This window comes from Danio aesculapii, chromosome 14 (genome assembly GCF_903798145.1).
Source record: "Danio aesculapii chromosome 14, fDanAes4.1, whole genome shotgun sequence".
Lineage (NCBI taxonomy): Eukaryota > Metazoa > Chordata > Actinopteri > Cypriniformes > Danionidae > Danio > Danio aesculapii.
Genome location: NC_079448.1, coordinates 56194881 through 56208227, shown reverse-complemented (window position 1 = coordinate 56208227; position 13347 = coordinate 56194881). Strand labels below are relative to the sequence as shown.

Below are 13347 nucleotides of genomic sequence, written 5' to 3'. Positions count from 1 at the left end.
GTGCCCAATGCTCCATCTCAACTGGACTTTAGTCCGTCTACTGACCTGACACAGAACAGTGCAGAAACAAGGATACAGCATGATCTACTAGAATGAATAATTACAGAGTAAGCAAAATATGTTCAAACATAGCAATTTAATAGTCAGGTAAATGTGTATTATGCCAATCATTCATTTAATTTATAAACAATCTATACAAGACATCAAATTCTCAAAGATAGATCCAAGATCAGAAGATGCATACCTGACTTCAAAATATACATAGCATGGAGCGTGGAGCTCCACACTATGGGCTCATCTAGTTATAGAAACTTTACCTTAAGTAGTAAATCCAAGAATCCCCTCGAGGAAAGGGGTGTGTAGAGTCATTTACATTGAGTGGCGGAGTTTCTGCCTATTGACCTTATTCTTCGATGTGGAAGTGCGCTCGTGTTTTAGAACTTCCGACTTAGAGCGTACGCAATGTTGAGTCTGAAATATAATTCTTCATGTCACAAGTGTTTTTTAAAAGCTTGAGGCCTAAGAAACTGTACGCTTTGTAACTTTGACAAATTGATAACCATTTAATAGTTTATAAAACAAAGACTATGCAGTGTATTTTACATTTGATCATTTAATTATTGTACACCTGAATAGTTCAACAATCAAACACTGTTTATTTAACTTGTATCTATTGAATTTGTCTATGATTGTTGATTGTCTCTTATATTTTATTCCTATGCACTCCCCTACACAATCACCCCAATCAATCTAAAATGATCAATTCTTTCCGAATAGTTATTCAGCACATCTACAGTAGATCAATTGTATTCCTATTGCAATATATATCGAAGAATAAAAAAATATGTCAATATTAGGTTTTTCCAATATCGTGCAGCCCTAGTAAATGCAGACAGAACCTTCTCATTCTGAACAGCCATTTCCACTTGGACAGATAAGGTTCTGTCTGGCAGATCATTCACTGATGCATTACTTTTCAAGACATACAATCAAAACATATAACTTGGTGTTGTAACTGTGTTTATGCTTGAGAAAGTGCCATTTGTGCTTTCTATAACATTTATTTCATGTTTTAGGATGAATATATATATATATTTTTTGCATTATTTAGCCGAACAGTGGCGAAATTACAATAAAAGCTGATGCTGATTGGTCCTCATGCATGCATTAAAAATGCTGATTGGCTCACAGAAAGAGCCTTATAGAGCAAAGCTAGATTCAATTCAATTCAATTCAATTCACCTTTATTTGTATAGCGCTTATACAATGTAGATTGTGTCAAAGCAGCTTCACATAAAAGGTCACAGTAAATAGGAACAGTGTAGTTAAGTTTGTAGTGTTTAAGTTCAGTTCAGTTTAGCTCAGTTCAGTGTGGTTTAATAATCACTACTGAGAGTCCAAATATTGAAGAGCAAATCCAACGATGCGCAGCTCTACAGATCCTGAACCATGCAAGCCAGTGGCGACAGCGGAGAGGGAAAAAAAACTTCACTAAAGGCGAAAGTGAAGAAAAAAAACCTTGAGAGAAACCAGACTCAGTTGGGCACGACCATTTTAATTTCTCCGCTGGCCAAACGTCTTGTGCAGAGCTGCAGTCTCAGTGGCGGAGGCTGGAAGCTGGCCTCAGCGAAGACTCGTCTGTCTCTGGAGCGTCATAGGAAACAGTCTCATGTTCTCCACTCTTCCATGACCATCGCAGTAGTTGTTCAGGATTCGGCCAGGTCCAGGATATGGAAACCTTGGGATCATCTCGTCGTTGGTCTTGAATCGAATCAGTGACTCTGCATAGTCTGAGGGCCTCGGGAAGAGTATCCCCAGGTGGAAATGGAGAATAAAGAAAATAATTAGCGTAGCTGATGTTCACAGTGTATATCAGCAAGATGCATAACCTGTGTGGAAGCCCCCTAAGTGGTGCACTAAGTGTATGCTTTACTGAACAGATAGGTCTTTAATCTAGTTTTGAATTAGGAGAGTGTGTCTGAGCCTCGGACGTTATCAGGAAGGCTATTCCAGAGTTTAGGAGCTATAAATGCGAAGGCTCGACCTCCTTTACTCGACTTTGCTATTCTAGGTACTACCAGAAGTCCTGAGTTTTGAGATCTTAAAGAGCGAGTTGGATTGTAGCGAGACAGAAGATTGGTTAGATAAGCAGGAGCTAGATTATTTAGAGCTTTATATGTAAGAAGCAATATTTTAAATTCAATACGAAACTTAACAGGCAGCCAGTGTAAGGAGGATAAAATTGGGGTGATGTGATCAAATTTTCTAGACCTGGTTAGAACTCTGGCAGCTGCATTTTGTACTAATTGAAGTTTGTTAATAGAGGATGCTGGGCAGCCAGCAAACAGAGCATTACAGTAGTCCAGCCTAGAAGTCATAAAAGCATGGACTAGCTTTTCTGCATCTGAGATGGATAGCATACTTCGTAACTTAGCTATATTTCTCAGATGAAAGAAAGCAGTTTTTGTGACATGGGAAATATGATTTTTAAAAGTTAAATTGCTGTCTAATATGACACCCAGATCTTTTATAGTAGAACTAACGCTAACTTTGTATCCCTCTAATTGTAGATCGAGTTGTGAGATCTGCTGTGTACAGGATTTAGGCCCAATAAGTAATAATTCTGTTTTGTCTGAGTTTAAGAGAAGATAATTGTTGGTCATCCAGTCTTTAACATCTTTAATACACTCAGTTAGCTTGGACAGATTAGACGTCTCGTCAGGTTTAGTTGAAATATATAATTGAGTATCATCTGCATAGCAGTGAAAGCTGATCCCATGTCTTCTAATAATGTCTCCCAGGGGTAGCATGTATATTGTAAACAGTAAAGGGCCTAAAACTGATCCTTGAGGCACCCCGTATTTTACTGGGCTGATTTGTGAAGGCTGTCCATTTATATTTACAAACTGGTAACGGTCAGATAAGTATGACTTAAACCATTGTAGGGCCTGTCCTTGGACACCTGTAGACTTTAAGCGATTAATAAGGATACCATGGTCAATGGTGTCAAATGCCGCACTAAGATCGAGTAGAACTAATAGCGAGATGCACCCTTGGTCAGCAGCTAAGAGTAAATCGTTGGTTATTTTCACTAATGCAGTTTCTGTACTGTGATGAGCTCTGAAACCTGACTGAAACACTTCAAAAACATTGTTGGTCTGCAGAAAGGAGCATAATTGAGCAGAAACAACTTTTTCTAGTATTTTAGATATAAATGGAAGGTTTGAAATAGGCCTATAATTAGAGTTGCTGGGTTCCAGTTGTGGTTTCTTAATAATAGGTTTAATAACAGCTAACTTGTAAGGATTTGGAACATGGCCTAAAGATAAAGAAGAGTTGATAATGTTAAGAAGAGGTTCTCCTATAACAGGTAGCAATTCTTTCAGTAACTTTGTTGGAATTGGGTCCAATATACACGTAGCTGATTTAGAGCTATTTATAATTTTGTCTAGCTCTTCCTGTTCTATGATTTTAAAGCACTGTAGGTTATTTAGATTCAGAGGCGTGTTTACTGGATCTGAAGTATAAGGCGGTGCAGAAAGTTTAATATCTCCTATTTTCTGTCTAAAGCCTTCTATTTTATCACTGAAAAAATTCATGAAGTCATCACTACTAATTTGCGGTGGAACGTTTTGTTCCAAAGATGACCGATTATTTGTTAATTTAGCGATGGTGTTAAATAAGAATCTAGGATTGTTTTGATTATTTTCTATCAGTTTGCGGAGGTGCTCAGCCCTGGCAGATTTTAAAGCCCTCCTATAGCTGGACATACTGTCTTTGTATGCAATTCGAAAGACTTCTAAATTAGTTTTTTTCCATTTACGTTCCAGGGCACGGGTTGCTGTTTTGAGAGCGCGGGTATGACTATTATACCACGGTGTAGTTTTATTCTCTCTAGTCTTTTTTAGTTTGATGGGTGCCACAGTATTTAAAGTGCTAGTAAAGATGGCATCCATACTGCTGGTTACTACATCAAGGTCATTTGCGTTTGCGGGTGCATTTCGAAGTAGAGAAAGATCAGGTAAGTTATTTATAAATTCATCTTTAGTGGATGGAACAATAGTTCTACTAGGACGATATATCGGAGCGGATCTGCTAATTTCAGGTAAACACAGCTTATATAGTAAGAGGTAGTGGTCTGTAATATCATCACTTTGTGGTATAATGTCTACATCAGTGACCTCAATTCCATAAGACAGAATTAGATCTAGTGTATGCTTTAGGCGATGAGTTGGACCAATAACATTTTGCTTTATTCCTAGTGAGACCAGCAAGTCCGTAAACGCGAGCCCTAACGTGTCGTTAGCGTCATCTATGTGGATGTTAAAGTCTCCTACAATTAGTATTTTATCAGTTTTAACTAGTAAGTCAGAGATAAAATCAGAAAACTCTTTTAGAAAATTGACATAGGGTCCTGGAGGTCTATATATGGTGATTAGAGCGAGAGATAACATAGGTTTTTGCATAGTGTTTGGAAGGACAACATTAAGCGCTAGTACTTCAAAGGAGCTAAACATAAGTCCGTTTCTCTGATTAACATTAAGAATATCACTAAAGATTGATGCAACTCCACCACCACGACCAGTTTGACGAGCCTCATGTTTATATAAGAATCCTGGAGGAGTTGCCTCATTTAAACTAATATAGTCATTTTGTTTCAGCCAGGTTTCAGTAAGACAGAGTGCATTAAGATTGTTATCTGTTATTATTTCATTTATGATAAGTGCTTTAGGTGCTAGTGACCTGATGTTTAGGAGACCAAGCTTCATGAAATTTGTATTTTCACTTTTTCGTGTTTTTTCTGGTTTAATTCTTAATAGATTATTTTTGGAGCACACAGTACGTTTGTTTCTTGATCTAATAATACGAGGAACAGACACAGTCTCTATGTGGTTAGTTAGGTATGCATTACTGTTATTTATGTGGGACGAATAGGAGTCTGTGTGGCTAAATTGTGAGTTTTGTGAATTTTTACTTACTAGTCAGATAGAGCGAAGTATTCTGGTGATGTTGTCCGACAGGAGTTCAGCTCCAGCTCGACTGGGGTGCAGCCCATCAGCGCGGAAAAGCCTAGGACGCTCCCAGAAAAGATTCCAGTTATTGGCAAAGAGCAATTTCTGTTCTTCACACCATGTTAATAGCCATTCATTCAGAGCAAAAAGTCTACTGAACCTTTCATTTCCTCGGCGGTAGGTAGGAAGCGGTCCAGAAACGATGATCTGCGTGGCGGGCGAAGTGCGTCGAACCGTCTCGATCAGGCTCCTGAAGTCCTTCTTCAGGATCTCCGTCTGCCGGAGCCCGGTGTCGTTCGTCCCCACGTGGAGGACGGCGGCACCGAGGCTCTCGGCAGCGCTCAGGATAGTAGGTATCTGTGCAGAAATATTCTTAACTCGGGCACCAGGGAAGCAGAAAGTGCGTACTTTGTTACCTTTGGAGGAAGTGGAGCGGACGTGGCGGACGATTGAGTCGCCAATGATGGCAACATCGCGACCCGTCTCGCGGAGAGGGGCGAAGCGGTTCTCCGTGGGGATCTCGAACACCGGAGGAGGAGACGTTCTGCCCCGGGACCTGGCAAGCACCTTACGCGGTTGCACCCAGGGGCCGTGGTAGCCGGGAGTCGGCGTGGACGACGCCTGGGTGCACCGCGTCCTCGGTGCGCTGGGCCTGGACAGAGAAACACGCGGGGTTGAAGAAACTGGGAGATTGTCGTTGTATCGGACACTTACCTCAGACGAGCGGGTACGGGTTAAGAGCAGAGCCCTGATGCCCTCTCGCTTCGTCTCCAGCGAGCGAATCTGAGACTCCACCGCTTCCAGCTCCAGCTCCAGCGCCTCCATCGATGCCTCTCCTGCACTCAAGGACAGACACGCAAGCGACATTGTACAAGGTGAAGAGCAAAGCCAGAAAGTGAGAAAATAAATGAGTGAAAGGGGTTGGTAGCTTTAGCTGACCAGCGGTGCTAGCAGGCTAAAGCTACAAACACCAAGCGAATGCTCGAGAGACAGAACGTTTAAAAGTAGATTTGTTTGTATGAGTGTGTTGTTGAGTGTGCTAGAGTTCAACTTTGTAGATAAAGCGTTTTTGCTTTTGAAATAAAAGGCCTTAATGTAAACAGAAACACCACATCATGTAAATAAGTCCTCAATTAATAAGAAAATGTCAATAACTCAACTTTGACAAAAAGGTCAGAGAGAACCTGATAATTCTAAGGTGACGATTTGACATTAGATTTTCATGCAGAAGTTACTTTCCATGGTAATTAGTTACTTTTATAATTATGTAACTCAGTTACTATTTGTGAGAAGTAACTAGTAACTATAACTAATTACTCTTTTAAAGGAACGTCCCCAACACTGTGCTTGACTTTCAAGCTGCTGGATGTACGTTTTTGACTCTTCTGCATCATAAAAACACCATCATATGTTTGCAGATATTTAGAAACATGCTCAGTGAACATTCTTGTTTATCTGAAACACAATGCTGAAGTCAGATATTCTGATTTTGCAAATGTTGTTTTCCGTGCCTGAACGCTGTTTTTGTTTTGGTCATTTTAACCCACTGCCAGTTTAGCTAATTATATTTTAGCACCCCGGGTTGCCAGATGGTGGAAAAAAGGGTATTTAATTATTCAGAAAGGCTCTGAATACTGATATGCGACCTCCGGTGGACAGTAGCAGAATCCGAAATGATTCAGTTTTATGTGAGGTTATTAATTAGCAAATAATATAAATATTACGAGCGTAAACATTAGGTGAGCAGGTTACATTGGAACTGCGAGTCTTAACAACACACTACATGAAGAGATACACAGTGATGAGCAATTGGGCTGTTTACACCAGACGAAACACGACAGAGATGTGAACACAGCCATTCAGAAGCACAGAATATGCACTCACTCACAAAATGGTAAGGTTTAAAATCTATATTTAATACATATTAACCCTCTTTAACATGATTAAATGTAGATGCTGAATCACTGATCTGTGTTTAGTTCTGTAGTTCAATTTCAGATGGTTTATTTTATTTTCCAGATCTGAGGTTAACTATCTGCTGCTGCTTTCAGTATACGGCAATAAATGTCCTGTAAAATGGTATTCAAACTCACATTATTAGCATTTAACACTGAATAAAGCACATGAGCTGTACCTGAGCTGATCATTATAGTTTTCTGTTGTTCAGCTGTGAGAAATAGAAGCTGTTTTTAATATATCAATGAGGTGTTGGTTAGAACAAAAACTCCTTTAATATGGAGAATATTCCTTCTATCATGTGCTGTTGCTTTTATTTAGTACACGGTTTAAATCACTCGCTCCTGTCCTCAATCTGGCAACCTGCGCTTGTTTGTTTTGATCCAGGAGTGCAATACCAAGTTCAACCACTGGGTGTCAAACTTACTGCACCTTTAAGTTAACTAATCGCTTCTTACTGCACATCACGTGTCTTGTTTTAGTTATGCTTTTTTTTCTGTAAAAAGCAATTAGTTACGTTGCTTAAAAATTCCAAGTTACAATGAGTTTACTTTTTAAGTTGACTTTACTTGAAAAAAGTGAGTGAACATGTCCTTAATATTAAGTAGATGAACCATGTGTGTAAATATAAAGTCAACTAATCATAATATAATTATAAAAGTCAAAGCTTTTTACTGCATTTTGCATGTCATGTTACAACAGTGCAATGATTTCATGCCATTTACACAGTTTTTACTGTAAAAAGTGATCATGTTTCATGCAAAACCTGTTACATGACATGTGAAATGCGGTGAAAACGGATTAGTTGACTTTGTTTTCACTTGGTTCAATAGAGTTTATTTAATTCACTAAATGTGTACATCATAGATTGTGTTTTTTTTTCTTATCAGATAAAGTTTATCCTACTCTGTTGTGTGCTTTAAGTAATTTTACGCACATTTTTTAATGCAGAATGTATGCACATATTAGCATTTCCATTAAGCATTTTTGTTTTCATGCAATATTCCAAAATGCACATAAAAATATGTGAACAGGAACATCGCTAGCGCTTGTGTTTGCTGGTAATGTGAGCTGTTGTTGCTCATCCTCCTGAAGGAGAGAAAATCTGCTAATATATGAATTGACCATCAGCCCATGCAGGATTTGAAGAATCAGGCTGTAAATCTGTGAAAGCATTGCCTCGTCACATACGCTCTCCTGAAATACGCTATTTCCCAGCAATAAAAGCTTAATTTGATCTCCAGATACTGACTATCGTCTGATGCTTTATGCTGCTGTCCAGCTCAGAGATAATATTGCATGTCACTTCCTGTCCTGGACGGAGCTTCAACAGTGCTGAGCAATAAAACACAGAGAGAGATCAGTGTCTGACAGCCACATGCTGTATTAGGAATGTAATATAGGGATGAACCATATTTATGTTTAAGCTTGCAACACTTGCCCCGCCTCTGAGTTCCTCTGATTGGTTCCCTGCTTTGGAACTGACATTGATTGCTGCTTGTTAAAGTTGATGTTTTGTAGATTTGGCAAACACTAGTGATGCACAACACTGCATACATTATTTATTATTAGTTTTTGTCTTGTTTCTAGTCCAAATATCTAAAATTAATCTGCCATTGGGGGAAGCAAAATAAACTTATTTTCACTCTGACATGAGATTATTTTTACTTACCCCATTGGCAGATTATATTTTATTTTGTTATATTATATTATATTGTATTGTATTGTATTATATTGTATTTTATTATGTAATATTATATTATATTGTATTATTATTATTATTATTATTATGTAATATTATATTTTATTTTATTATAATGTAATATTATATTATATTATATCATATTATATTATATTTTATTATATTATTATATTATATTATGTTATGTTATGTTATGTTATGTTATGTTATGTTATATTATATTATATTATATTATTATATTATATTTTATTATATTATATTTATTATATTATATTATATTATATTTTATTATATTATTATATTATATTTTAATATATTATGTAATGTTATATTATATTTTATTTTATTATATTATATTATGTTATGTAATATTATATTTTTATTGTATTATATTATTATTATTATATTATTATGTAATATATTTTATTATATTATGTAATATTTTATTATATTATATTATATTATATTATATTATATTATATTATATTATATTATATTATATTATATTATATTATATTATATTCTATTATGTAATATTTTATTATATTATATTATATTATATTATATTATATTATGTAATATTTTATTATATTGTATTATATTATTATTATTATTATTATTATTATTATTATTATTATTATGTAATATTATATTATATTATATTATATTATGTAATATTTTATTATATTATATTATATTTCATTATATTGTATTATATTTTATTATATTGTATTATATTATTATTATTATTATTATTATTATTATTATTATTATTATTATTATGTAATATATTTTATTATATTATATTATGTTATGTTATTATATTTATATTATACTATATTATGTTATATTATTATATTGTATTATATTATATTATATTTTACTATATTATTATATTATATTATTATTATTATATTATGTTATGTTATAATATAATATAATATGTCATGTCATGTTATATTCTATTCTATTCTATTCTATTCTATTCTATTCTATTCTATTTTATTATATTATGTAATATTATATTTTATTATATTATGTAATATTGTATTATATTATATTATATTATGTAATTATATTATATTGTATTATATTATTATTATTATTATTATATTATTATGTAATATTATATTTTATTATATTATATTGTATTGTATTGTACTGTATTGTATTATAATATAATATATTACATTATATTGTATTGTATTATGTAATATTATATTATATTATATTATATTTTATTATATTTAGGGATGGACAAAATATTGGTGGCCATATTGATATCAACTAATAAATGGCATTTTAATGTTCTCGTTATCGGTCTAATAACACAATTCGGCTAAAAGCTTTATGCCTATAAATTATGCATTATTTCTGCTGGTTGAACCACTTCACATGCTTACTGTCCGCCACTGTTTTATCATTTTGCTGGTATTATGAAGTTAGTTATTATATTGTGACTTGGTTGCTTTATTTCAACGTTTTGGTCAGGCAGTCAATTTTATTTATGTAAAAGACAGCTGGCTAAAGAAAAGAGTAGTGGATTTATTAAGTTCAGAGATCAGATCAAACTTTTCTGAAGTTCACTGTACTGTATGTGTTTGTTTCTTGTTTTTGCAATCATGAGTATATAAAATGATTATATAAAATGTTTTCAGACCTAAAGAGTTATTATATCAGTCAAAATGCCTTTAATAATAACAAATAATAGTTGTCAAATATATTAGATTAAACCTTTTGAAATGAAGACATTAAAATAAAACCAGTTGTTAACAGTATGTGTTTGCTTTTCGTTTTTGCAATCACGCAGTAAAATGAGAAGGGACAAAAACAATTATATAGTAATTTTCCCCTCATTCTCTGCATATATTAGCTAAAATCAGCAGTCAATCATCAGTCTATGTATCTAAAGAGTTGTTGATATCAGTCAACAATGTAAGCATATTTATAAATACTTATTTATGACAGAATAAAAAATAATCTATATTGGGAAAGATATTATTACTGTGAAATAAACTCTCAAACTGTGAAAACAGCAGCCTGTATTGACCGATATTAAGTATTGTGATGCATTTTATATATAGGCAGGCTAAAATATTGGCCATCAGCCTCCGAATCCCAAAGATTCTGTCAAAAATCCCACAATGGTGCATCTCGACTTTATAAATAAATTGAGAATTGAAGAAATGTAAATTTGGGTGGTTGTTTGAGCCGAATCCTCCATCAGCTCAGGTGTTTTCCTGCACAGGTGAAGCATCAGAGGTGTGTGTTTGCTCCTCGGGTTTATTCTCTTCAGTTCTCCACTCCTCCTTCAGGCTGTTTTGGAGATAATCCACCGCTCTCATGCAGATTTCATGTTGGTGGAGTTAATGAAAAGACTGCATTCGTGATCAGGTTTGGTCAGCGTCCTGCAGTTGCGTGTGTGTTTTGTGCATCACTGCAGGCCTGATTCTCTTCTCTCGGGACGCAGCGAGAGGAGGAACGCGCACGGTAACACACTTTCTCTGTTTTTAAACCTGTGGCAGGATCGAGGTGTGGGGAAAAGCCTTGGCCTTTGTCAATGCTAACATTCATATCTGGGACCAGAGGCCAGAAAACAAAGAGCAGCATGTTGAATATTCAGAAATATGAGCGTTGGAGACTACAGAAGACTGCTGGTTTACTCTGCAAAGCAGGCTTTTATTACTTGTCTCCTTTCTAGGGTAACACTTTAAACTAATGCTCCGTTAGTTCATGCATTTACTAGTGCTAAAATAAGATTAATTGCAATATAAAAGTTTTGGCATAATATATATGTGTATATATGTGTGTAAATATATATGTATATGTATGTATATGTATGTATATGTGTATATATGTGTATATATGTGTATATATGTATGTGTATATATATATATATATATATATATATATATATATATATATATATATATATATATATATATATATATATATATATATATATATATATATATATAGCCAAAACTTTTATATTGCAATTAATCTTAGTTTATGTGTGTATGTATATGTGTGTGTGTGTGTGTGTGTGTGTGTGTGTGTGTATGGATTATATAGGGCGGCACGATGTTGTTAAAATCAGACATTGTGATATTTTGTTTTGCTGCAATATCTATTGAGATATGACTATGATTTCACCAGATGATGTGAATGGCTCTATTTGGAAATGTTTAATTAATTATATGCTATCTTATTCTATGCAGAGCATTTGCATAAAATATAATAAATTACGAGCATATATAAATATGACCGAGCAAAAATGAAAAAAAGCATTGCTTTATGGTTTTCTGGAGAGTCCAACAGCAGTCAAGTACAGAAATGGAAGAGTCAAACGTAAAATCACAGGGTCGTCATTGTAGAAATAATTAGGATATATATTTAATAATATCTTAATCTTTTAATCTTTAATAAATAATCTAATCCTGCGATACACACACTGCGATATAGATGCTCAAAGGAAATATTGTTCAGCCTTAGTTTCATATATATTTATGCATCAATAGAAACAAAACTATGCAAAACAATTTTGTTACATATTTATACTTCTCCTTGTTTTAAGATTTATTCTTATTATTCTATCCTTTTTGCTTTTATTAAGTGGATAGGACAGTATTTCAGAAGTGAAGTGGCAGAGAGAGAGAGGGGGGGGGTAGGGACGGGAAATGTCCTCGAGCCGGGATTCGAACTCGGGACGTCCTGAAGTGCTACTGCACTATATGTCAGCGCACTAACCACTAGGCTATTGCGTAGACATATTTACATTTTACATATATATTATATACAGTAAATCTAAATTAAAATAAACATTTTTCAAATATTTGCCGAGCACTTATTTATTGGTCTTTTCTAACGTTAGTTAATGTTAAGTTAAACAACGTGTAAACTCACGGTGCACTAATTAATGTTAACAAGTACAACTTTGGATGTTAATAATGCAGTAGTGGATGTTGAACTATGATTAATAAATGCTGTACCAATAGTACTGCACGATATTGGAAAAATCTGATATTGCAATATTTCAGACTCACTTAATTTAGACTCATTATTTCTAAAAAACTAGACAGTATTTTGTACTCGTCTAGAAAATGCTTCTTGATTTAAGAGTTTTTAGATATTTGGACTAGAAACGAGACACTCTCAGTAAGATCAGTATGTTTTGCAGTGTTTTCTCTCTCTCTGATGTTTGATTTTAGACAGACGTGTGTTCAGCAGTGTGTTTGGCTAGGTGTCAGTGTTAGCTCATGTTACCCACAGGCCGATCTGAAAGCGCCGTGTCCTTGTCCATGGATGAGGAATCCTGCGCGAGTACATCTGTTTCTTCAGTGTGTGTGTGTGTGTGTGTTTCTTGAGTGTGTATTCCCCTGGACCGCGCTCCGCATTAATGCACTAGCGCTGCTATAGACTGCCTGCGCCGTGTTTTCAGGGACTGCGTGTGGAAACTCTGACAGACACTGAAACTCAAGGCCGGATTCCTGGAATACTACATCAACATTATGGAATGATATCTCCAGGGGCTCGCCGTCTTTATTCTGTGCTCTGCTTTAACACAAATGATGCTGCACACTAACCCAGATAATAATGCCATTAGGTGTGGAGGCTTTTCCAGTGCATTGTGCTCTTAAAGGGACAGTTCACACAAAAATTAACATTCGCTCACCC

At 34.8% G+C, this 13347-nt stretch overlaps 1 protein-coding gene across 2 annotated transcripts; it reads right to left on the bottom strand.

The window, feature by feature from the left end:
• Positions 1 to 1312: 1312 nt before the first annotated feature.
• Positions 1313 to 6001, bottom strand: LOC130241057 (uncharacterized). Of its 2 annotated transcripts, none has more exons than XM_056472773.1 (2): positions 4980 to 6001; positions 1313 to 1798 (listed from the first exon to the last, which is right to left on the bottom strand). In XM_056472773.1, the coding sequence occupies exon 1, from the start codon at positions 5877 to 5879 to the stop codon at positions 4983 to 4985; it is 897 nt and encodes a 298-aa protein (XP_056328748.1). In that variant the 5' UTR covers positions 5880 to 6001; the 3' UTR covers positions 1313 to 1798; positions 4980 to 4982. The 2 variants fall into 2 exon arrangements, with proteins under 2 accessions (XP_056328748.1, XP_056328749.1); XM_056472774.1 differs by having other exon boundaries at positions 1772 to 1790.
• Positions 6002 to 13347: the final 7346 nt, after the last annotated feature.

Excerpts from the sequence above, each read along its gene's own strand:
- LOC130241057 (XM_056472773.1), bottom strand. The coding sequence starts at position 5,879 with ATGTCGCTTGCGTGTCTGTCCTTGAGTGCAGGAGAGGCATCGATGGAG.